At 43.2% G+C, this 24,524-nt stretch overlaps 1 protein-coding gene across 3 annotated transcripts in view; it reads right to left on the bottom strand.

Annotated features, from left to right (window-relative positions):
- slc9a7 (solute carrier family 9 member 7) overlaps positions 1–24,524 on the bottom strand; it is a 197,409-nt gene that overhangs the window by 5,611 nt on the left and 167,274 nt on the right. For 2 of the 3 annotated variants that reach the window (XM_069891930.1, XM_069891929.1), the window contains 3 exons: positions 23,547–23,610; positions 16,815–16,897; positions 4,680–4,785 (listed from right to left, as the gene is read on the bottom strand). In XM_069891930.1, the coding sequence (XP_069748031.1) occupies positions 4,680–4,785; positions 16,815–16,897; positions 23,547–23,610 (253 nt within the window). Of the gene's footprint in view, positions 1–3,027; positions 3,072–4,679; positions 4,786–16,814; positions 16,898–23,546; positions 23,611–24,524 lie in introns of all 3 variants that reach the window. The other variant, XM_069891931.1, reaches the window with a different exon arrangement.

Consider the following 24,524-nt stretch of genomic DNA (forward strand, 5'->3'; position numbering starts at 1 on the left):
TCACTTCTCACTCCTCCAAGTTCACTGGTTGGAGGCAATTCTTAGACTGTGCACAGAATTTAACATTTATAATGTTCACCAGGCTTTGGTGATTGAAAGTTAAATGGATACCAGTCAGGAAGGTTCTTGTCAGTTTTCAGAGAGAGATTTGTTGCTCGTTGGACACACACAAACTGATTCCTTCCAATGTCTTGCTGAAGAAACTTGCCCCATCAGGGTTTTCCAGATGATAACCTCTTTTTTTCAGGTCACCACAGGGTTCTTTTTCTGTTTCCCTCATGTCAAGTGAAACATCATACAGCCAGCCCTCTTCTCTTTTATGGACCACAGGGGCTTTGAACAGGCTGAACTAAGAACTCACAACCCATCTTCAAAATGGGGTTTCAAATGAGCTTCCAAAAGCCACTGCAAAGAAAGCCTGTTTGGTCTCCTGACTCTCTAGACACTTTCAGGTGGCCAAAATCCCCAATTGTAAAGCCGCATATTATGCCAATATGCAGCTGTCGGAAGGCCACTTGAAAGCACAGGAGGCGCCTGAGAAGCGACTTTGTAACCTTCCTCCGGGAGGAATAATCGTCGGATCACTGAGGTCCCCCACATACACATGAATCCAGCTATCTGAAAGTGGCCGCTAAGGGGATGACAGTCAGCTGGCGAGCGCCTGACAGCTCCCCTTGCCCCCGGCGCAGGATGTCAGGCCAGGGACAGTCAGCATGGGCTGTCAGCGCGGGGATGTCCCCACACTGATACTGCTGCCCCGCTCTCCCAACAGTCTGACATGAGTCCCCACACTGTGGAGACATCCGACAGCCCACGCCGGCCGCCCCACAGTGTGGGGACTCATGTCAGGATGTTGGGAGAACAGGCAGCAGTATCAGTGTGGGGACGTCCCGCGCCGACTGTCCCAGCTCTGACAGCCAGCCATCCCAAGCCTGACAGCCCAAAGGGACAGGAGCCGGAGTGCGCTCAAAGACGCATCCGGTGCAGCTGTCCCTTCAGGTGGCCAGTGCTGGGCTTTTAGCGCTGCCACCTGACCGGCAATTCAAAGGGCTGCTTCCGCTTCTGAAGCCTTCTCTCTCTCTCTCTCTCTCTCTCTCTCTTTCTGTTTACAAAACCACATGACCTTCCTAAAACAGCAAATTGCATTCAGACAGATTGCAGCACCAGACCCAATCTTCTGAGTCCATTCATCTGTTGCGTGTCCAATTAACACCTACTTGTGAAGCCCTTCAGCAAAACAGTTTCCATCGTCTTTACAAAGAGCTTGGCTTGAGCAGAGCTCTGGCATTTTAAATGAGATCTGTGTTGTGAAGTATTTGTATCTTATTGTGATCTAATTAAAATAAAACCCACAATTTTTCTCCTTTAAAACATATATACAATATAAAATAACATAATCTGTCACAATACTATCAGACAAATTTAAAACATCCAAGTTCAGAGCTGTGTATAGCAGAAATATTCCTCCTAACTCAAAATTCCTCACCGTCTTTCTTGCCAATCTGAAACAATATTTCTGCTCAAGGCATACATCCAAATAATAAGGTAGACAGTATTCATGAACAGGTGTGTCCATGCATTTAATTCTACTTAGCAGCTGGTGGGCAACAGCCATCACACATGAAAATAAATCCTGCACAGCCACCTTCGTCATTTCACCATGAAATTCAGGACCTGGCACGTTAGGGGAGGCATGGACAACCCTGACCAGGACAGATATAGGTGTTCCTCTATTCTTTTAGAATTCAAACACTCCTTGAATGTTGTTGAATGGTTTAACAGCAACAACAACCTTGAGCTCAACATCAGCAAAACCAGTATCCTTGGCCTCTTCCCTGCTCACTTCCACCCCAACCTATCTTAAAAGGGGCCCATCCTGAAATGCAGTCTGTCCATTTCTCCTCATTGCTGACCAGCTGAGTCTCTCCAGTTTCTCATTGTTGGTTCAAGATTCCAGCATCTCCAGTCTTTGCTTCTCAAAACACTGATTAACCATTTTAACCAACTATATATTGTAGCTGGTCCCTACGCCTTATCGAGCAAGTGCAGTCCCTCTCATCTGAAATTCAGCTCGAGAACTTTTTTTTGGATCAAAATTGCAAGTTGGCCTGTGGATGACTGGTCTTCATGAAGTTGTAATGGAAGATTTAAACTGTGTTATTTTACTTCTGCAGCTGCAAGGCTGAGAACCTGTTTAGAATCAGCAGACATAATCCAATTTACACCATGAGGCCCAGGATGCATATTTAGTAGACACACCTAAATTCCACCATGGGGCCCAGGATGCCAGTTGAATCAGAAGACATTATCTAATTTACACTATGCGGCCCAGGGATGCATATGAATCAGTAGACATTATCCAAATTCCACCATGAGGCCTAGAGATGCAGTTTCCTTTTGTTGGTCGCAGACTGTCAGGAGACCTTGAAGATAATTAAATCATTTGTTCAAAAAGATAAGTTCTGAAGTAAACAACTTTTGGGGTAATATAATAAGCCATGGTCCCACTGCTGAAGTTTGAGACTCTCCAAGAGGTGGTAACATCTCTCAGCAAGAAGAAGAACTTCAAGAGTCCAGCTAACGTCCCGGTCGAGGGAGGTGGAGAAGCTGCTACCGGCGCCCCGACAACCTACTACAAGTTTGCAGTCGTTGCCTCCCTTCGGCAGTTGGGACCAGTCCAGGCGTTGATAAGTATAATTGGGAAGGACTTGCATATTGTAGTGTGAATTCAGCTTTAGATTTAGTAATAAAGCCTTGTATAAACTGAACTGCTCTCGGTGTGTGTGTGTCTATTTTCTTTCGGTAGCTCAAACACTATGACCAATCTAAAACGAACAAAGTGAGAGGTATAAGTTTACCCAAGACAGAAGTTGAAACTGAAGATTGGTTGGTGAACAGGTTGGAGGGGAATAAGTGTACTCAACAAAATATTGGTCAACCTTCGATATTACTTTACTCATGATCAAGGCAATGTCATGACACAGCATTTAACTGTATGGATGAATGCTTATTGTGAACAAGATATACCTGGATAACTGGTATAGATGCCATTGGTATCTGTAATGGATCAGCTGGAATCACAAACGTGTAACATTATATTCAAGATGTCATTCAGACTCTCATTACCTTCGACATATCCAATGAGTTTAGCTATTTCTTTGCACAGGTTGATGGTGAAGACCTTAAAGTGGAAGCCAACTTGGATCAAACATGATGCATCTGCCGGCATCTCATTCTGGTTCAGCTATCATTCAGGGAGGAAATTGTCCATGAATTTACCCTCCCATTAGTTTTTTAACTAACCACTGTTAGTTACTGGATAAAGTAATGTTTTTATTTGATTTGGATTTTTTTTTAGGACCATCTAGAGCAGCCATTCTCAACCTTTTATTGGCTATGGTCCCCTTAGTACTCTGTTCAAAGTTTATGGGCCCCCCCTTCCCTATGAAAGTGTCAGGTTTGATTGGTTTCTTCCCTACATCTACAGACTGCATAAATGTGCTGTGGTCCCTAGAGGGCCTGGAGCCATGTTGAGAATGGCTGATCTAGAACAGTGGTTTTCAAACTTTTTCTTTCCACTCACATACCACCTTAAATAATCCCTTACGAATCACAGAGCATCTACGGCAGAGGGATTACTTAAAAGTGGTATGTGAATGGAAAGAAAAAGTTTGAAAGCCACTGATTTAGAGCATGCTGCTTTGCACATTTGACACCCATCACCAGGTCCACTGCATTGGTTGCAATGGTAGAGTGGGCAATGTGTCAAGTCACAAGGTTAGAGAATGGAGGAATAGAACTAGGCTGCAGCTGAAAGCCACCAATTCTCATCTAGTTTTGATCTACTGCCCTCAGCCTGATATTGGGACTGCATAACATAGGGCGAGAGGGACTGGACACAGAAGGAATACAGCAGTTCGAGGCAGGAACTCACAACCACCATCCCACAATATATTCTGACCTTGCCAGCATACCCACACCCCAAATAAGATGGAAAAACATTGATATAAAAATAAAGTAGGAACAATGAGGAGAGGTTGGACAAACTTGAGTTGTTTCTCCGGAGAGTCAAAGGCAGAGGGAAGACCAGCATTTTGAGAGGTACAGATAAGATAGGCAGTCAGAATCTTTTTCCTTGTGTAAAACCTTTACTTGGTAGAGTACATTCATTTAAAGGGGGGGTTGGTGGGGGGGAAGGCAATGGAGGAGTTTACAGAAGATGCAGATACAAGTTTTGTTTATATAGAGAGTAGTAGGGCCTGGAATAGGCAGCCAGAGGTAATGGTGGAAGCAGATAACAGTCGTGTTTGAGGCTTCTATATAGACACATGAATAGACAGAGAAATTGTCCTCATGTACAAGAGGCAGTTTTACTTTAATTTATGCATCATGTTCAGTGCAGATATTGTGAGCCTTGGGGGCCTGTTCCTGTGCTCTTCTGTTCTATATTCTTAAAATATTGGTGAAGGAACAAGTACTTTTACCTATTACTTGCTATTTGTGCAAGTGGGCACAATGTTGATAGTTGATGTTGCAATAGACTACTTCGAAAGACGTGTAACTATCAAAAATAAACTCAGCTGGAAATATCCCTTCCTACAAATAATCTTCACTCATTTCATTAATTAGAAAACACCCTTTGGGAGGAATATAGGGGGGGAAAGTAAGCTGGTACCTACCTCATATGCTTGAGGACTAGTCAGACACCGGGCAATTGGACCACACCAGCTAGGTAGAGTGGCAGTGAGTGGAGGACCACTATGCGTTAGGATTGGCTTCAGATAACTGGATTATCTGTTAAGGAAAATCTCCAAGAAACCACAAATTTAAAAAATTTACTGAATTCAAGACATTTAGTTCCATGCCTGGCATGTTTACAAGTTATATTCAACTGCTTTGCTGTTCTTTTTCTCTATGTGCGGTTTTCAAACCTTCTGAACCAGTGGTTCTCAACCTTTTTTCTTTCCACTCACACACCGCTTTAAGTAATCCCCCTGCCACAGGTGCTCTGTGATTAGTAAGGGATTGCTTAAGGTGGTATGAGGGGGGGGGAAAGAAAAATTTTGAAAACTACTGCTTTTTTAAAAAAAATTTATTTATAGTATCTCCATACATTCATTTCAAATTGACTTAGTATAATATTACATAATAGATACTAAATAATTTTCAAATTTTCACCCCCCCCCACCTCCCCTAACCCCTTAGGAAACCACCTTGTGGTGGTTAATTCCCAAAAACCCAAATGGGTGTGGTATAAACCACAAGAGGCATATGACTTTCGGGAGAGAAGTACCACTCCCTCCCCCCCCACCCCAGGCAGACAAAATACACGTTTAAACCGAAAAATCATCATTTCTTATATCCATAAAACCCCGGTCCATCAATTTAACCAATCTTATTCATAAACTTTTTTTTTTGAAAATCCAAACTTAATATTAAATTTTGCACCCTTTCCACCCTCCCAACACTGAGTTAAACATTGTTTACAATCAATAAAAGTTAAAAAAAAATTTTTTTTTCAAGTCTTCCTGAATTTCATCCACTGAATTAAAACACCTCTGAACATCCCAGTTCAACACCGAATCTTCCATTCTTCTCAGTCTCAAGTTGAATTTGTAGCTTACTTTCAAAAAAAGTTTTTTTCAAATCTTTTAAAATTTTCTTGAACATAATTCCTTCGGTCTTGATCTTCTAAAGCATCAATGTTATTCATAAGTTCTTTCTTCTGTGTTTCCCAATTTAATACCAAATTTTCCACTTTGTCAATCTTCTCAATGTTCAGTTGAAATTATTGTTTGTTTTCAAGAAAAACTTATTCAAAATTTTTAACTCTTCTTGGACATTGCTCCTTCGACTTTTTTTATAAATCATCAATCTTGTTCATAGTTTCTTTCTACTGAATTTCCAAATTTAATAATAAAGTTTCCGTTTTTTCCAATTTTCTCAATATTAAACTGATCTTGTTGTTTAGTTTAAAAAAAACCTTTTCAAAACTATTAAAATCTGTTTGCAATGTATACATACTCACAGATAATAAATTCACTCTTCCAATATTCCATCCAAAAAAAAAATCACTGATAAACCTTATTGCAGGTCAAGGAGTTCCATATATATGTTTATCTTCAGAAAATATTTCAAATATTTCAAATCAACATTCGTCGCCATCTTTCAAAAAGGAGTCCGAAATCAACTTTAATAAGTTCTGTTCTTGAGAAAATTCCAGCACCAACTCCGGCTCTGTCTGGGCAAATAGGTCAAATTTCTTCCAAAGTCAAAGAATGTAATTTTGTTCTGTATTTATAGATAATAAATTCATCCTTCCGATATTCCATCCAAAAAAAATCACTAATAAACTTTAATGTTATCTAGATTTTTAAAACTCACGGGCAACCAATGCCAATTACTGCAATTTATCTTCATAAAACATTTCAAATCAATATTCATCACCATCTTTCAGAGGGGTGTCCAAGGCCAGCTTATCCGACAGTCCAATTAATGAGCTCCGTTCTTAAGAAGATTCCAGCCTTGACTCCGTGGTTCTGTCTGGGCAAGTAGGCCGAGTTTCTTCCAGAGTCGGAGAGTGTAGTTTTGTTCTGTATTTGAACTCTATTTTCCTTAATCTTTGTTGCCATTTTAAACTAAAAACAATTGATAAACAAAACAAAGACTTTTAACAGAAAAGAAATATTCTTAAAACGGGCATTTATATAACTGCCTGGGGGAAGACCGGGAATGCATGTCCGCTCCCTACGCCATCTTGCCACGCCCCCCCGAAAACTACTGCTTCAATTGTACCTAATTGACTCATTATTAGGTGCACAGTTTCATAACTCCAAAGGCAATCTTTCTCAAGCAAAATATTTCGGTAACAATTGGGTCTAGAGCAGTGACTCTCAACCTTCCCCTCCCACTCACATCCCTCCTTAAGCAATCCCTTAGTAATCACAGAGCACAGACAGCATAGGGATTTACTTAAAGTGGTATGCAAGTGGAAAGAAAAAGGTTGAGAACCATTGTTCTAAACTATGAACTCAATCTGACCCAAACCTCCTGGAGATATCTGAAGCAGATAAAATAAAGCAGCAATTCCTAGTGTTCTACTTCCCCTTGTGAAGCACCCACTCACACCTTCAGTGATATTGAATTCAGGAGGAGGTTATATGCACATCCTCATTCAAGCTTTTGTCTCTTTAGACACCAAACTGGCCTCCAATACTGTACCCAAATAATACAGTATTCCAATACCCATATTCAGGGAGGGGGCAGAGAAAAGGGGAGGTCAGAATATTGTTCCTTGAAGAAATAGCAGACAACAGTGAGGTACAGAGTTTGTGCCAAAGAACATGAAGAGCACAGATTTTTAAATCAAGGCTCTGATGGGATAGAAGTTTCAGCAAGCAAAAACGTCTTTTTAAAAATTGAATATTTCAAGCAGTGCCTGTTAATGGCATTAAAAATGTTGCTTGATTGCATTTAATTAAATTCTTTCATCCCTAACGTCGAAGTACTCGAGATGGCAGAGGTCGACAGCATCGAGTCCACGCTGCTGAAGATCCAGCTGCGCTGGGTGGGTCACGTCTCCAGAATGGAGGACCATCGCCTTCCCAAGATCGTGTTATATGGCGAGCTCTCCACTGGCCACCGTGACAGAGGTGCACCAAAGAAAAGGTACAAGGACTGCCTAAAGAAATCTCTTGGTGCCTACCACAATGACCACCGCCAGTGGGCTGATATCGCCTCAAACCGTGCATCTTGGCGCCTCACAGTTTGGCGGGCAGCAACCTCCTTTGAAGAAGACCGCAGAGCCCACCTCACTGACAAAAGGCAAAGGAGGAAAAACCCAACACCCAACCCCAACCAACCAATTTTCCCCTGCAACCGTGTCTGCCTGTCCCGCATCGGACTTGTCAGCCACAAACGAGCCTGCAGCTGACGTGGACATTTACCCCCTCCATAAATCTTTGTCCGCGAAGCCAAGCCAAAGAAGAAGAAAAAAAAAGAAATATAACATGGTAATTAGAGCCGTCAATGAAACCAAACCCTGTTGCAGCCCACTACCCATGAGGCGGCCCAACACACAAAAAAATTGCAGTCAAACACAGCAATTGCACAAGGCCCGCACAGACTAATGGCCTTTTTCCTTGGCTGGCTGACTGCCCAGGCAGAGGGACCAGAATGCTGCTGATGTCACTTCCGCTGACGACAGCAGGAAAACCAGGCCCAGCAGTGGGAAATTGGGTCTATCTAAGCAGGGGCAGAGAGTGTGATAAACAAGCCTTGTCTACAACAGCATCAAGTCTGTGTCTTCTTCCATTCTCTGCTGTAGTGACTTGCTACATTGGTGACCCCGACACGAAGATGACCAACCAGTCAACTCTACACATAGTTTCCTTGAAACTGCCAACATTCTGGTCTGCGCAGCCACTGGTGTGGTTTGAGCAGGCCAAAGACCAGTTCCAGCTCTGACAGATCTCCACCAATGCCACGAAGTACAACCATGTGGTGAGCTCACTCGACCAGGACACAATAGCACGAGTCGATTTCCTACAGCAGTCTCCAGACAAGGCAAATATGAGGCCCTTGAAGAGCTTTTAATCCAAACCTTTTGGCTCTCATGGCACAAGTATGCTGCCCGACTGTTGACCATGGATGGCCTGGGGGACAGGGCCTCATCCGTCCTCATGAGTGACATGCTGGCCTTGGCTGAGGAGCACAAGCCTTGTCTGCTTTTTGAGCAGTTTTTTTCTGGAACAGCTGCCTGAGGATGAGGACTTCAGTGACCCCAGGAAATTCACCGCTCAGGCATACGTACTCTGTAGAGCAAAAAGGGACGGCAGCTTCATAGTGGAGCAAATCGCTAGGCTATGTATGCATATAATTCCAAGGCCACAACAACTATCAGTAATGCAAGTGGACTCCCCCACCAATCAGTACTGCTTCTACCATCTAAGATGGGCTACAGAGACCTGCCGATGCCACCCCCCCTGCACGTTTCAAGGAAATGCTGTGGCCAACCGTTGCTAGTAGCTACAGTGATTGGACAACAAGACAGCCTCCTCCACATCTCAGGACGGTGGTTCCCAGTTGACACAGGTGCCGAGGTTAGCATCCTTAACCCCCTCAGCCTATGACACCCGAAATAGGAAACCAGCCCCAGCCCTGAGGGCAGTGAACAGTAGCAACATAAGGACCTTTGACACCTGCGCCATCCCACTCCATTTTGGCAACAGCAGATTCACATGGAGTTTTACACTGGCAGTGGAAGCACAACCACTCTTGGGGTCAGACTTCCTCCAAGCCCACTGTCTGCTAGTGGACCTCAAAGGCCAGCGTTTCCAGACTTTCTCCCTGGGTGAGGCCAGACTACCAATCTTGACTCTGTCAAGGTGACCAAAAACGTGTTCACAGGCATCCTGGCAGGATTTCCTTCCATCGTGACACCCCAGTTTACCTCGGCCAAACCCAAGCACGGGGTACAGCACCACAACCTGACAGCTAGACTTCCACTCCACACTAGGGCGCGCTGCCTTCCTCCCGAGAAACTCAACCTCGCAAAAGAGGAATTAAAAAAAAATTGGAGGAGTTGTAAATAGTGCAGCGGTCCAATAGTCCCTGGGCCTCCCCCTGACACATCATACCAAGGGCAGCGTGAAGGTGGAGGCCATGTGAAGACTACCACTGCCTCAACAAAACCACCACACCAGATGTCCTATACCATATATACAGGATTTCACTGCAAATCTAAAAAGGGGTGCAAATATTTTTCAAGGTCGACTTTATCAGGGGCTATTATCAAACACTAGTCTACCCTGATGACATCCCTAAAACTGCAATCATCACCCCCTTTGGGCTGTTCGAGTTCTTAAGGATGCCAAAAAGGAAAAGATGCTCTTTTCAACTCTATGCTCCTGGTACACCCAGGGACAGATGCCCCGAATGCCCTCACAGTAGACGTCTCCAATACGGCGGTGTGCTTGAACAGTTGATTGAAGGACATTGGGAGTCCTTAGCATTTTTTTTAAACAGACATCTCCGGCCACCTGAACTCAACTCTTGGCACTCTACCTGGCGGTCCAACACTTCAGAGACTTTTTTGGAGGGGAGGCAAATTCAAGATCTTCACAGACCACAAACCGCTCATCTTCACCTTCAACAATGTTTCGGACCTGTGGTTAGCCAGGCAACAAACCTGTCCTACATATCAAAGTTTACCATGGACATAGAAAACATAGTGCTGACGCGCTGTCACGACCGGCGATTCAGGCCATCCAGACCTTGTTCTGGGGATAGACTATGTGGCCTTGGCTAAAGCACAACAGACAGACCCTGAGATTCCCGGGTACAAAATGGCGGTTTCAGAGCTCAGGTTAGAGAACATCTCCATTGGCCCAGGCAACCAGACGCTCCTTTGAACCAGCATGGTGAAGGCTCAGTCACGTCCAAATTGACATTGTAGGACCACTGCCAGTCTTCTCGGGGTCAAGGTACATTTGACAATGGTTGACCGCTTTACAAGGTGGCCAGAAGCGGTTCCTCAGGTGGAAACAACTACTAAGTCCTGCACCAGACCATTGATCCTGGGTAGCAAGGTTTGGGGTACCGGAGCATATGACTTCTGATAGGGGTGAAAAATTCACCTCAGGGCTCTGGACAGCACTGGCCAACCTTCTGAAAACCACCACACAATGGCATATCACACACAGGCCAATGGGTTGGTTGAGGGGTTCCACAGACATCTGAAGGCAGCTCCGATGGCTTGACTCGAGGGACCGCATTGGACAGATGAGCTACCGTGGGTCCTCCTGGGTATCTGGACAGCACCGAAGGAGGATTTAAATGCCTCGGTGGTAGAAATGGTGTATTAGTCATTCCAGGGGAGTTCTTGGCCACTGCCAAGGACTCAGAAGAACCACCCGCAGCAAGGTTGGATAAGCTAAGGGAGCAAGTAGGCAACTTAGCCCCAGCACAGCCTTTGTCGCACGGCCAACCAAAGACATTAATCTCCAAGGACCTAAAGACATGCAAATACATCTTTGTACAACGGGGAGCACACCACTTGCCCCTGCAATGACCATACGAGGAGCCCTACCAAGTGATCAGGCACAACGGGTCCACATGCGTGCTAGATATCAGTAGTAAGGAAGAGACTTTCACCATCAACTGCCTCAAGCCAGCGCACATGGACACCAGCCAGCCAGTCACTACACTGGCCCCGCAAAGCAGGGCAGGCCGCCAAAGGCAAAGGACAATACTCAGAGCGCCGATTCTGGGAGGGCGGGACCGTGTAGTGGCTCACTACCCGGGAGGCAGCCCGACACACAAAATGGTGGTCGAATGTGGCGACCGCACAGGCTAATGGCCCCTCTCTTCGGCCGACTGCCCACGCGGCAGGAACATCAAACCAATCAACGACCGGAACACTGCTGTTGTCACTTCCGCCGACAATACCAGGAAAACCTGCAGCGAGAAACTGGGCCTATATAAGCCGGAGCAGAGAGTGCAATAAATGAGTCTGGTCTATAATCGCATCGAGTGGGTGTTGTTTTTCCCCACTCTCTGCTGTGACAACTTGCTGCAACCCTATGTTTTTCAGGACCAGCTGTTAGCTTTTTCAAATACACAGGAAGTCCGATAATTCAGCCACTCAAAACTTACCTACAGTAAACAATGGCACGTAACCTTTTGATGAAACTGACAAACCAACAAGGAATACAACCCTGCAGTAAAGCCACTATCCGTTGAATCATTTGGTAAGCCCGTGTGAAAAAGCTCGGTTCTTTAAATAAATGCTGCTTCCGCTGAAGTGATTCAGTGTTACCATGCACTTCGTCACAATCCAATAAACGTGGACATCTGTAATGCAACTGGGGTGAGATTTCAATATGAAAATTTTTAACACCAGTTGCTTGGAAAACAACCTTTTTTTCCTGAAGTATTATTATTCTTTAATCTCCTTCAGACTACTTTGCTTTGCACTTTTGTTTTAATCAATAAACAAAAAAAAAATGACAGCTCATCAAGCAAAGCAGTTATGTGGATGTTCATAGAATGTTTTAGAAGGAATGTCACAGAATGATAGCAATGTACTCAATGGAAAACGCAAATTAACAGAAGCATAATATTTGACATTTGTGATTACAAGTCTGAAATTCTCTCGTGACAATGCTACTTTATAATCAATTATCACAGTGTAATTGAAGCTCGGGGAAAAAATAATCTCTCTGCTTCTTAGCAATTGACATTTATTCTCTGGCATTGGATGCTGCAGGCATTTAGTACGACTTGGTCGCACGGATAGCATAGCGGAAAGCACAATGCCATTATAGCACCAGCGACCCGGGTTCAAATCACTGTTGCCTGTAAGGAATTGGTGTGGTCTCCCCATGTGGGTTTTTAAACCGTGTGCTCTGGTCTCCTCCCACTCGCCAAAATTTACAGGGTTAATTGGGTGCCATTGAAGAGCAGAGGTTTCATGGGCTGGAAGGAAGTTCTCTGGTGAAAAGTAAAAAAAACTGAACTGGAACACATTTTTCAGATTTTAAGTAACAGGAAAACTCCAAAGATGGTTACTTATACTTGTGGTGCCAAAAGGCTCCCCTTGTGAACCAAAATGGTTCTTTTAACTCTGCCAAATTTTATTTTTATAAATCAAGCTAAACCCACTTGTTACTTTGGAAAGTATGGAAACATGATGAAACTAGAAGCAAAAGCAAATTCTCTCCAAAAATGTTTTAAGAGAAAGCCAAACAGAACCATCTAAAAATTTATTTATTCTTGACAAAAAAAAGCAAGAAAAATGGAAAGTTTCACAGTATGGTGCGAGAGTAACAAATTGAATCTCAACATGACCACCCTCCATTACATATCAACAATTCTGTTGTGGTGAAGTTCACTTAACTAGTGACCTAACGTGGGCACTCAATATCTCCTCACTTGTCAGAAAAACTGCAGCAAAAATACAATGCTGGAGAAACTCAGCAGGTCAAACAGCAAACCCAATGTTTGGGCTTGGGCCCTTCAAGATATGAAAATATGTAGGCAGGCGCCTGAACAAGATAGTGGGGGAGGAGGGGAGCCAGCAGAGGGGCATGAGGACAAGCACGGTCCCACAGGGAGGAAGTAATAGTGGATGAGGGAGGGAGGGCACACCTGCAAGCAAAGGGAAGAGGGATGGCTTTGCACTTCCTGAGAAGACTGAAGCAGTAAGGCTACTGGCCACCATTATGTCAACCTTCTAAAAGTGCTCTAGCAAAAGTGTCCTGGCTGGCTACATGAGTGTGGTACAAATGCGTCAGAAAAATGAATCAGAGATCAATCAACAGGATCGCGAGTGGCAGAGAGGTTCACTGGAGACTCCATTCCCCCATCAATGTGATCTACCAGGATTGTTGTCTGAAAATGACACCCAAAATTATTGAGGACTCCTTCCACCTTCCACTCCACACACATCTTTCAGCTGCTCACGTCAGGAAAGAGGTACAGGAGGATCAGAGCCAGCACTACCAGGCTGAGGAACAGCTTCGTCCCACAGGCAGTGAGAACACTGAACGGCCAGAGGAAATGGTCATACTAACCATCCAAAGCCCCTTTTCTCCTGGCACCTTGTCCCAAGAATTAACGGGGACAGGGTCCAGTGGAAAAGGAACACTGTCCGAATGCCGGCATCAAATGACATAATTTCATGCTGTGGATTAACTATTTCAACCCCTGCTGATAAAACCAGTGGAAAAGGGACAACAGAAAGTCACCCATTTCCAATTGAAGATAGAGCACTCCAATCCCCAGGGATGAGTTGTGTCCTAGATAAGGGAGGCCGAGTGGAAATAGTACAAAGGGCTTCCTATCCTGGGACAATTAACTGGGATGCCAGTGGAAAAGGGGCTCGAGACTCATATTTACAAATCAATATTTATTTGTCTGTGTATACGAATACTTGTCCTGCATATGTAGATGTATGTGTGTGTGCCTGTTTTGCACTGAGGACTGGAGAATGTGGTTCATTGAGTTGTGCAATTGGATGATGATAAACTTGACTTGGCATCTGAGGTTGAAGTGCTTTGATACGACAAATGCCACACATATTTGACAAAAGGCTGCAGACTTTATCACATGGCAAAACTAAGACTTAAGTACGAAGCAATCTTCTGTTCAGATACTTCCATGAACCTGATGCATAAATTATTGACATGCATACTGGTGTTGAATGAGGTGCCATATTCAAGAGAAAGGCACTTCTTGGACCTTCACTGGATTGGGTTAATCATACTGACCCTTTCACAACATCCATGAGGCCTGGCTCCATTGAGCTCAATAAAAAGACATAGTCAATATCCTAAGCCAAGCTGAGAATCCAATTGTTTCCTGCAGGTGATTGACTTAGCTGGCATTTTTGGATAGCAATTTATCCCCAACCTTGTCCATCAAAACTCTCAAACATCACCTAACCAATCCAGGCCCATTCATTTACTATTTGATTCAGTACATACTCCTGCCACCATCAGCCCAATCCTGGTACCACCTCCAACAAACCCTGGACAATCCTACCCACTAGTTTATCAACACCTTCCACACCCCCCCCCCCCACCCCACCGCCGCCCAGATCTAAGGCAGTCAATCTTGACCCAACAGTGCCTCAGCAACACTCCCAACTCTCTTTACATCACATCTCCCACCCCCCCCCCCAACCATACCTCAAACCCTACCCTGGGCAGAATAGAGCCCTATTTTTGACCATTTATTATTATTAAGAATTTCTATTAAACTGTCTTCTGCCAAATGTGGGAATTTTCCAGATTTGATCTAGAGTGTCCATCCATTTTTTCTGCAAGTTACTGGAGTGAGTTCAGGGCTAGTGGTGGGAGAAAGGGCCACTCCCGCTACCACACCTCTGCGTCCTACAATCCAATTACATTCAAGAGTAACATGTCCTGTTGAACGGAAGGTCTCAGCGCCTCCTAACTTCAAATGCTACAGAATATGTTCGCTTTCCAATTACCTACCAAGCCAAACATGCCCCTTTCCAGCCCTTTATCCTAGCTTTAAACCAAATATAACTCTTTTGTGACTGCAATTTCACTTAATTTATGAAATCACTTTCTCATCCTTTGACCCCATTTTAAATTGTTTACAAGCATGGATAATGTGTACCAATCAGACAATGCATAGTACATAGTACATAGTTACCAACACTTTTATCAATGAAATGCATCAGCTAAGTATTATATAACATTATAATGCCTGATGCACACAAAGTCTTGCTTTTTTGTTTGATTGACTGTGAAAGTAACAAAGAAATTACTCATTTCCTTTCACTGGGATGTAAAATATGCTGGGAGAAACAGGTCACCACAAGGCAATGTTGTATGGTCTCAGCAAGAATATTAGATTAAAAAATTGCCCAGACAGAGAAGTAAAGTTAGCTATAACACCAACACAAGCTGAAATGTTCACAATCATTTAACTTTGTTTTCTTTTAGTTAATTGTATTTAGGGTAAAGTACCAAAAAAATGTGTGCAGTGGAGTTCCAACATGGGCTATAGCTATTACCACAGAACCCCACAGGGCAAGCTCCTTGGTGCAAGTTTGAAACCAGTGCATTACCTGGTTTTTGTAGAAAGCAAAGCTAAAGATAAAAAAAAAATCCCAGTGACAATAAAGCAATACAGACGAGAAGGTAATTCCTTTGTCCCTTTCAATTTAAGGGGCAAATAGATTTCACAAAGCAGCAACATTTTCCTTTTTAAATCTCCCAGCTAGCCTCAAGATACAGCACAAAATGAGTTTATTTATTTCTGGAGCTAGCAAGTCATCAAAATACCAGCTATCATAATTGAGTACATCTTTATCAGCTAACAGTGTTTGGAGATAGAGAGACACTTTCAGTCCACAGTGCAAGAAATTACTTGTGATTCTGCCAAGACCAAATCTATTTTTGCAAAAATGGTTCAAGACAACTAAATATTCAATCCACCAAAGCAAATAATCACTGTGGTTCCCTACTGATGACTTCTAATTTTGATGAAAGAATATTTGCAGAAAACTACAGATGTGTGCTTCATAGCTGCACTCATTACACCAGGTGGCCTATCAGCCTGCCAGGTCGATGCTGGCTCACTGACAACAATCCAGGTAGTCCTATTTCCTACTCTATTTTGAATACATGTCCCTCAAATGCTCATCCAATTTCCTTTTAGAATCACTGATCTTCACTTCCTTTATCCTCATGAGCAGCTAATTCCAGGTAACTGTGTGCAATTCTGGTTACCTCATGACAGGAAGGACATGGATCTTTTGGAGAGGATACAGAAGAGGTTCACCAGGACATTGCACCAGAGAGGATTAGTTATAGCAAGCTTGCACTGGTTCTCTGCACCATCAGCAGGCCAAGGGGCATCTAATACCAGTTTTAAAATTCTTAGAGGAATAGACAGGGTAGATGGTCTTTTTCTTAAAGGTGAAAATGTCAACTACTAGACAGCATTGGTTCAAGGTGAGGGAAAGTTTAAAGGAGACTGATGAGGCAAGTTTATTTTCATATGGAGTGGTAACTTCCCAATCCAGTTTCATTGTGTGGCAACACAATGCACAAACGTGCTGGAGAAACACAGCAGGTCATTCAGCATCCACAGGAAGCAAAGGGTAGCCAAAATTTTTAAGTCAGGCTACTCAACAGGTATTCGATAATAATTTGAAGCTCTTTCAAACTAATCTCCCCAAGATTGGATTTGGGTCAGCTTAATCCTCAAATCCAGTGCACAATGGAACTCAACATGCCCCATGGAAGGAACCATTTAATTGCCAGGGAAAAGGATACTTGTGGTCAAAGCTGTACCACAGCCTGAAGAGCCACGCACTCTCCTGCTTTGTCCTGCTTGTCCGCTCTGGGTGTGCAGTGTCCTGAAAGGAAAGAACAGAAAACATTTGCACCAAGATGTCAAACTGGCTAACAAGTGGATCAATGGGTAACTACCCCAAGGAATTTGACAGAGGAGCAATGGAGTACATAACACTGGGATATCAACGGGGAGCCGATCAATAATCAAGTCAAGTGGTGATGTACCCATCAATTGTCAGGTAAAAATGGAGTTGGGACTGCAGGAGTCCTGGGGTAGAGGCTTATTGGATGCAATGTGACTGGAAATCAGTCATGTAGTGGAGGAAGAATTGAGGGGCCTTGCCTGTGTAGGCTTGTAGCATGGATTGCTCCATGTAGCCAACAAAAAGGCAGGCATAGCTGGGGCCCATGTGGGTACCCATGGCTACCCCTTTAACCTAGAGAAAGTGTTATGATTTGAAAGAGAAATTATTGAGGGTGAGGACAAGTGCTGCCAGCCAGAGGAGGATGGTGGTGGAGGGGGACTGGTTGGTTCTGTTGTCTAGAAAGAAACAAAAAGCTTTGAGGCCTTCACTATGGGGAATGGAGGTGTAGAGGGATTGGATATCTATGGTAAACATCAGGCAATTGAGCTCAGGGAACTGGAAGTTGTTGGAAGTAATGGAGGGCATGTGAAGTGTCCCGGATATAGATAGGGAGAGACTGGACCGGGGAGGGACAAAACAAATTCGAAGTAAGCAGAGACCAATTTGGTGGGGGGAGGAGCTTGTGGACACGATGGGTTTGCTGGGACAATTGGGTTTGTGGATCTTGCATAGGAGTTAGAAACGGGCGGTACAGGGTTGGGAAGCAAAGAGGTTGGAGGCCGTGCCAGGGAGGTGACCTGAAGTAATGAGTTCAGAGATGGTGCGAGATACAGTGGTTTGAGGAGTTTTGGCGGGGTTCTGTAGGAGGAGGAAAAAGGGAGACAACATTTTAGGCTTGACCCTTCGTCAGGAATGTTGAAAATCAGGTAGACACCTGAATAAAAAGAATGGGAGAGGGGGACGAACACAGGTTAACAGGCAATAGGTGGATACAGTGGGAGGGTAGAAGGAAAAGAGGCCGAGAAATGATGGGGGAAGAGGGTAGAGGGCCAAGTATAGCTCTCATAGAAGGGAAGGGTATGGAGAGCTGAAGAAAGAGAGATGGTGGGGGGGGGGGAACAGAGAGAGAGAGAGAGAGAAAGAGAGAGAGAGAGAGAGAGAGAGAGGCGGGGGGGGGGGGGTATACGGAAATTGGAGAAGATATTGATGCCATCTGGTTGGAGAGCGATTTGATGGAATACAAAGGGTTTTGCCTCCAATTTGGCAGTCTGAACTAAGAACTGGATTAACACAGACTGATCAGTAGGTTTTCAAATCATAAAATTTCTGCATTTAATGTCCAGTGTTCATTTAGGTTTGGAACGGTTACAGCAGTAATGAGAAACAGAATCAAAAATTTAAAGCTCCCAAGCTAAAGGGAAAGCGAGCAGGATGAGTTCTGATATGCAAATTAAATATCAGTCCCACAGATGAAACAGGCATGCTTTAAATTTTCTTTTCCTTTTGAGTAGTTAGTTAAAAATTTCAGAGCCTGAGGTATATTAAAACAAGCCTTTGCTTGGATCAGAACTAATTAACACTCCCATTCCATTTAGTTTAAAGCGGTTTCCCTGTACAACAGGGAACCATTGCTCACATAGGGCCATTCAGCCCATTGAGTTATATATCAGCTAAGTATAGAACAATTCCTGCTTTTTTATCATGATCCAAAATTATTCCTCCTCAAGCATCCCTTCCCTCTTGAAAACCCTGACTGTCATTAGATCCACCAACATTAAAACAGTACCTCCCATGTCACATCTATCTCTTGCTTAGGAAATTTGTTCCTTGCATTCTCCTTGCCCAATTTTATTCCAGATCTCTGAACCTAATGTTAGTGGGAACAGTTTCATTTTATTTAAAAAAAAATTCTGCTGGAGGAACTTAAGTAGCATCAGTGGGAGTAAAAAAATGGTTAACAGTTCAGGTCTGAACCCTTCATAAACACTCCAGTTTCTCCAGCAGATTAGTTTTGGATCTAGATTCTAGAATCTGAAGTCTGTCAAAAAAATATAAAGTCCTACAGTATGGTCAGGCCCATGGGTCCAGCTTGTCCATAGTGAACAACGTGTCATTCTGCTTTAGTCCCACTTGCCTGCAGTAGCCCCATACCTCTCAATCATGTAGTTACCCAAGCATTTCTAAAAGCAAACTAACAAACCTGCCTCTATCATTTCATCTGGCAGACCATTCCATACTCCAACACCCTCTGAATGAAGACATTACCCCCTGTGTCCTTTCTAATGACCCACCCCCCCTCCATCTGTTCATCTGAAAGTCATCTTCTCTTGTCTTAAATAAACTCTTACCTCATCTGTGCTCTTCATGATTTTACAGAATCCACAATAAGTTCCCCTTTCAACCTCCTAAGCTCTAAAGAAACAGGCCTACTTTATTCAGTTTCTTTAGCAAACTCAATTTCCTGAATCCTGGCAATAATTTCATAAACCTCTCCTGTATTATTTCTAACTTTATGATATCCTTCCTAGAGCTAGGTGAACATAATTGCACTCAACATTCTAAATCTGGCTTTATTAGTGTCATGTAACTTGAACATGATGTCCCAACACTTGCATTCAATCCACTGACCAACGAAGGCAAGCATCCCAAACTTTCTCTTCGTTACCCTGTCTCTCTGTACTGCCATCTTTCAAGAGCTTGGTTCCTCTGCTCCATAACTATCTTTAGGACACTGCCATTAACAGAGCAAGTCCAGCCTTGGTTCAATGTATCTAAATGCAGCACCTTGCACTTTTCTGAGTTGAACTGCATTTGCCATCTTTTAGCCCATTGTACCATCTGATTGTGATCCCAGTGCAAAGTCAGGAAACATTTCTCACACATAATGATTGTAATTAATACACAAAAGTGCTGGAAAAACTCAACAGGTCCCCCAGTGTCCATCGAAGGCCAAGATATTTATCCAATGTTTTGGGCCTGAGCCATGATCACTGTGAGACTTGCTGAGTTTTTCCAGCACTTTTGTTTATTAACCTTCTCTGTCCATCACAGCACATATTTTCATCATCAGTGAACTTACTCAACTTGCCACAAATAAATATTGCAAAATGCAAGGATTCCAATACTGAATGCAAAGGCACCCCATTGGTCATGGGCCCTCCATTCTGGAAAGAACTACCCTCAACAACTACTCTGACTCCCATCGCAAAGCTAATTTTTATCCTGTTGGTCTCCTCTCTCATGTGGCCTAACCTTCCAAGCCAACTTACCATGTGGGTCTTTAATGAAAATGCTTTACTAAAATCCATATACATGACATCAACTGCTTTGCCCTTGTCTAACCTTTTTGTCACCGCCATGAAAAAATTCTATCAAGGTTATGAGACAATTTCCCATGCACTAAACCATGCTGGCTCTCCTCAGTTGTCCCCATGGCCACCCAAAAGTCAATATTCTATCTGTCAGAAGGCATTCTCCCCACCACTGATGTCAGACTAACAGGTCTGTTATTACCCAAATTATCCTTAGGGCCTTTTCAGACAATTTCTATCCTCTAGAACTTCTCCTGTCAAGGCCCTAATCATTTTCTTTCTGCTTTCTCACAATATTTTGGGTTTCACGTGGTCAGGACATGGAGATTTATTCATCCTGATACAATCTAAAACTGCTGACACCCCTTCATGACTGAAGCAGACATGCCCCAGACCAGCCAATCTTAACAGGGATTGTATGTGCCCCCCGCCTCCCAGAGGAAAAGCAAATAAATTTGACTGCTTCACAGGGAAGGGAGCCCATAAACTCAGCAGAGTCCTAAGGAAAGGTTGAGAATGGCTGCCCTCAACTATCTTGAGTTTCCTCCCTCCCCTCCCACTCCATAGCAAACATAATCAGAAATATTTATTTAAGATCTTCCCTATATCCCCTGGTTCTACCAATAGATGCCCATCCTAATCCTTCAAAGGACATTCTTTCAATAGTGGCCGCTTTGTTCTTTTTCAAAATTATTTTGGATCCTCCCTTCCAGTGACTGCCATAGCCATCTCAAAACCTATTTCAGCCCTCATATCCCTCTTCACCATGCTCAAGAGATTCTCTTGAATTTGTCTGCTTGCCATCTGATCTATGCCTCCTTTAACTTCCTGATTTTTCTCGGGTGTCTTCCTTCCATTTAAATCCAGCTAAACCAGTCATGTTTTAGGTGCAAATGTGAAATCCATCAAGTTTGGTATTAATACCAAGCCCTTGTTAATGAATAGATTTCGCAACACAAACACTGCCATTAATTGATGTTATCTGATCTACTCAACAGCAAGTTTAAACCATTCATTAGTGCCAGTAACAGAAACTGAATCTGTACTTGAAACAAATCAGAAAAGGTCACCCAATCCCCACTTGTTATGGTACCCTTAAGCAATGCAATCTATCCTTTTGTTGTCTCCAGTTCTTCATCATTCTGTCTTAGCCTTCACTGTCTTGGCCTCAAACCAGTTTCTTTCAACTACTTTCAAAAGCCACCTTGAAAATCTCTTTCAGGAACAAGAACCCCACCATTCGTTTCAAATGACATCATGGCTGACCCAAATCTCAATCCCATTAACCTACTTTTGCTTCACAATTGCTTGAGGGATGTGGGCCAAACACAAGCAAATAGGGCTTGATCAGGGAGACCACCTGGTCGAAATGGATGAGTTGAACCAAAGGGCCTCTTTCCATTCTGCACAACTTTGGAGCAGAGGGGATGAGCTGCAAGGAAATATTGGGCAAACTTGGATTGTTTTCTCTGGAGCGTCAGAGGGGAGACCCGAAAGAGATTTATAAAATTGTGAGAGACATAAATAGGGTAGACAGTTAGTGTAGGATAGCGTAATGCTATTCCAGCACCAGAAACCTGGGATCAAATCTGATGCTGTCTGCAAGTAGTACCTTCTCCCTGTGACTGCGTGAGTTTACTATGGGTGCTCCAGTTTCCTCCTATGTTCCAAAGTCGTACAGTTTTAGTTGGTTAATTGGTCATGTGGGTATATTTGGGTGGCACCGTCTTGTGGGCTAGAAGAGCCTGTAACTGTGCTGTATTGCTAAAATTAAAAAATCTAGGATAGACGGTCAGAATCTTGCCGAGGGAAATATGCGTCAAGTGGTAGAGAACATGCATTTAAATATGAAAGGGAGAAAGTTTAAGGGAAATATTCTGGGCAAGTTTTTTTTCTCTTCCAATTCATGTTGTAGGAACGGATTCCGTACAACAGTCCCACTCTTCAGCTACATCTTAACAAATTTAAATACTTCCATCGGATAACACTTCCCTTGACTCTAAATTCCAGCTTCATAGGCTCTCTATGCAAAGGGATTTTGGCCAAGTTAAAACTTTTTAACCAGTGGACACAGGACTGTTCTGGATAGACAAGTCGAGAACTAATGGGATTAGGCTGGAGGAAGGGACACCATAGCTAATGGAGAGCACAACAGAGAGATCAGTGATGTTGGGCAACATCACAAAGATGCCAAGTTCTGCTGAACTCAGGAATCCTCCTCCACCATTTTAACACCTCTGCCCATATAAACCAAATGTGGGTAAAAGGGATTGGTATAGGCAAGTACCTTGGGGTGCATGGACATGGTGGGCTGAACTATAGTTCAATGATCACAACTCAAACTTTCCATCTGCCCTAGTGGTGTGTGCTCAAAACTGGAAGGAACAACAGGAAGTAGGTCAGAAAATTAACCAAACCTCCCCTGGCTCCTCGAGTTCCAGCTACATCTCCTGTTGCCAAAGAAAAATTGCATGTTAGACCCACAACACCCTGAAAAAAAATCTCTTCTTCCTCTTCCCATTAAGAGTGGAGAAATCTTGCATCATCAGGCGTAAAGGCAGTTTCTTCCCCGCGGCCATCAGACTCCTGAATGGACCCCACGACAGTGCCTTCATGCTGCCCTTACTTGGTAATTGAGTTTTCTTTTGATTGTAATTCTATAATCTGTAAATTGTGTTCCTTACATGGGTGTATGAATGTTAGAGATAGCCAGTTAGTTAGCTTGAAGAAGAACCCTTCTCACAGTACTTGGTTATAACATGACAAATAAACTATATTTTTTGATCTGTGCTAATTTTAGAATTGGTGAGCCATCTCATTGTAAGATTTTCAAGGATTTTTTAAAAAAGATTTATTTGTTCACGTGACATTTATCACTGACCCATTTACAGTCAAGTGCATTGGTGGGTCTGGATTCACATAGTGAATATGGCAGATGTCCTTCTCTGAAAGGTGTTTGAGAGCAAAGTAGGTTTTGCTCTTAATGCACAGTCACCATTAGTGAACCTTATTTAAAATTCTGATTTTAATCTAAATTAGCTGGTTGCCAGAAAGGGATTTGAACGCAAGACTCCGAATCAAGCTTTCGGATACCACTTCATTTTTGGAAAGGAAGCAGAGCACGCAAAATTATCACAGAAAACACAAGACAAATACTTTTCAGGTCCTTAACTGACAATAATTCAAATTTAACTTTGCTTTTGATTACAGGAAGTCTTCACCTGGGATTCAGATGAAATTGCACGCTACTAGTTGGTCAAATGCACTCATGGTAACCTACTTGCCCATGGCTTGATTACTCTATAATTACTTACGCCTTGATTCTCTTGGAAACTTTCGTTATTGGGTGCAGGATCCTGATCAGGATCAACTCCAACTCTGAAAGAGAAAGACACACACACACACACACACAAAGAGAAACGTCAAAGACAGTGAAATAAAGACAAGTCTGTAATTTTCCCATTACTACAACCTCATTGAAAGATGCCGTCACAATTGCTATGTTTCCACAGAGTTCAGGTTAATCCAATATTTTGTGATAAGGTCATTGGCAATGTCACATCCTAAATGAAGATTATAATTTTAGTCAAAATTCAATTGAAAACAAATCATGAACTCTAATGTAATCAAGATCGTTCAATGAGTACTGGTGAATGAATTTTGTGGCAACTTTGGGGTCCTTCTCTTTGGAATAAAGGAGTCTAAGGGAATCAAGTGATGAATAGAAAATTACGAGGGCCCAAAATACAGGCAGACCCCTGGGTTATGACGGGGTTTCATAACTGAGAACTGTTGGGAATTTGAACAGCTCGCAAGTCAGAAACGAACAAATGCAGAGGATCACAGATATACTGTGTCAGGAGAACAAGCAGGCGTGGGAAGGGCAGATGGCAGCCACCCTGAGCGAGCCTGCTCAGTGCTCCCACATCAGCTTGACGAAGTACCTGAAAATTGTGGCTCAGGGTGGGATGAGGAGAGAAAGCACGTTGAAGTGCCTCATTTCTGCAGAAGATGCCTCACTGCAGCCAGCAAATCCATATCGCTGTACTCCCAAATATTCATTTTGGGAAGAATAATCAAAACAGGACATATCCAGTGAAGGGGAGGGCATTGAGGAAAGCAGAAGAACAGAGAGATCTTGGAATAATGGTTCATCGTTCTTTGAAAGTGGATTCTCATGTAGATAGGGCAGAAGAAAACAATCATGTGGAGATCTTACCAGGGCAGAAGAAAAGCAAGAAACAGATTCTTAACAGGAAAATGTAGAGGGGAAATCTTATCCTTTCATCTTT

The sequence above is a fragment of the Narcine bancroftii genome, chromosome 7 (assembly GCF_036971445.1).
Source record: "Narcine bancroftii isolate sNarBan1 chromosome 7, sNarBan1.hap1, whole genome shotgun sequence".
NCBI lineage: Eukaryota > Metazoa > Chordata > Chondrichthyes > Torpediniformes > Narcinidae > Narcine > Narcine bancroftii.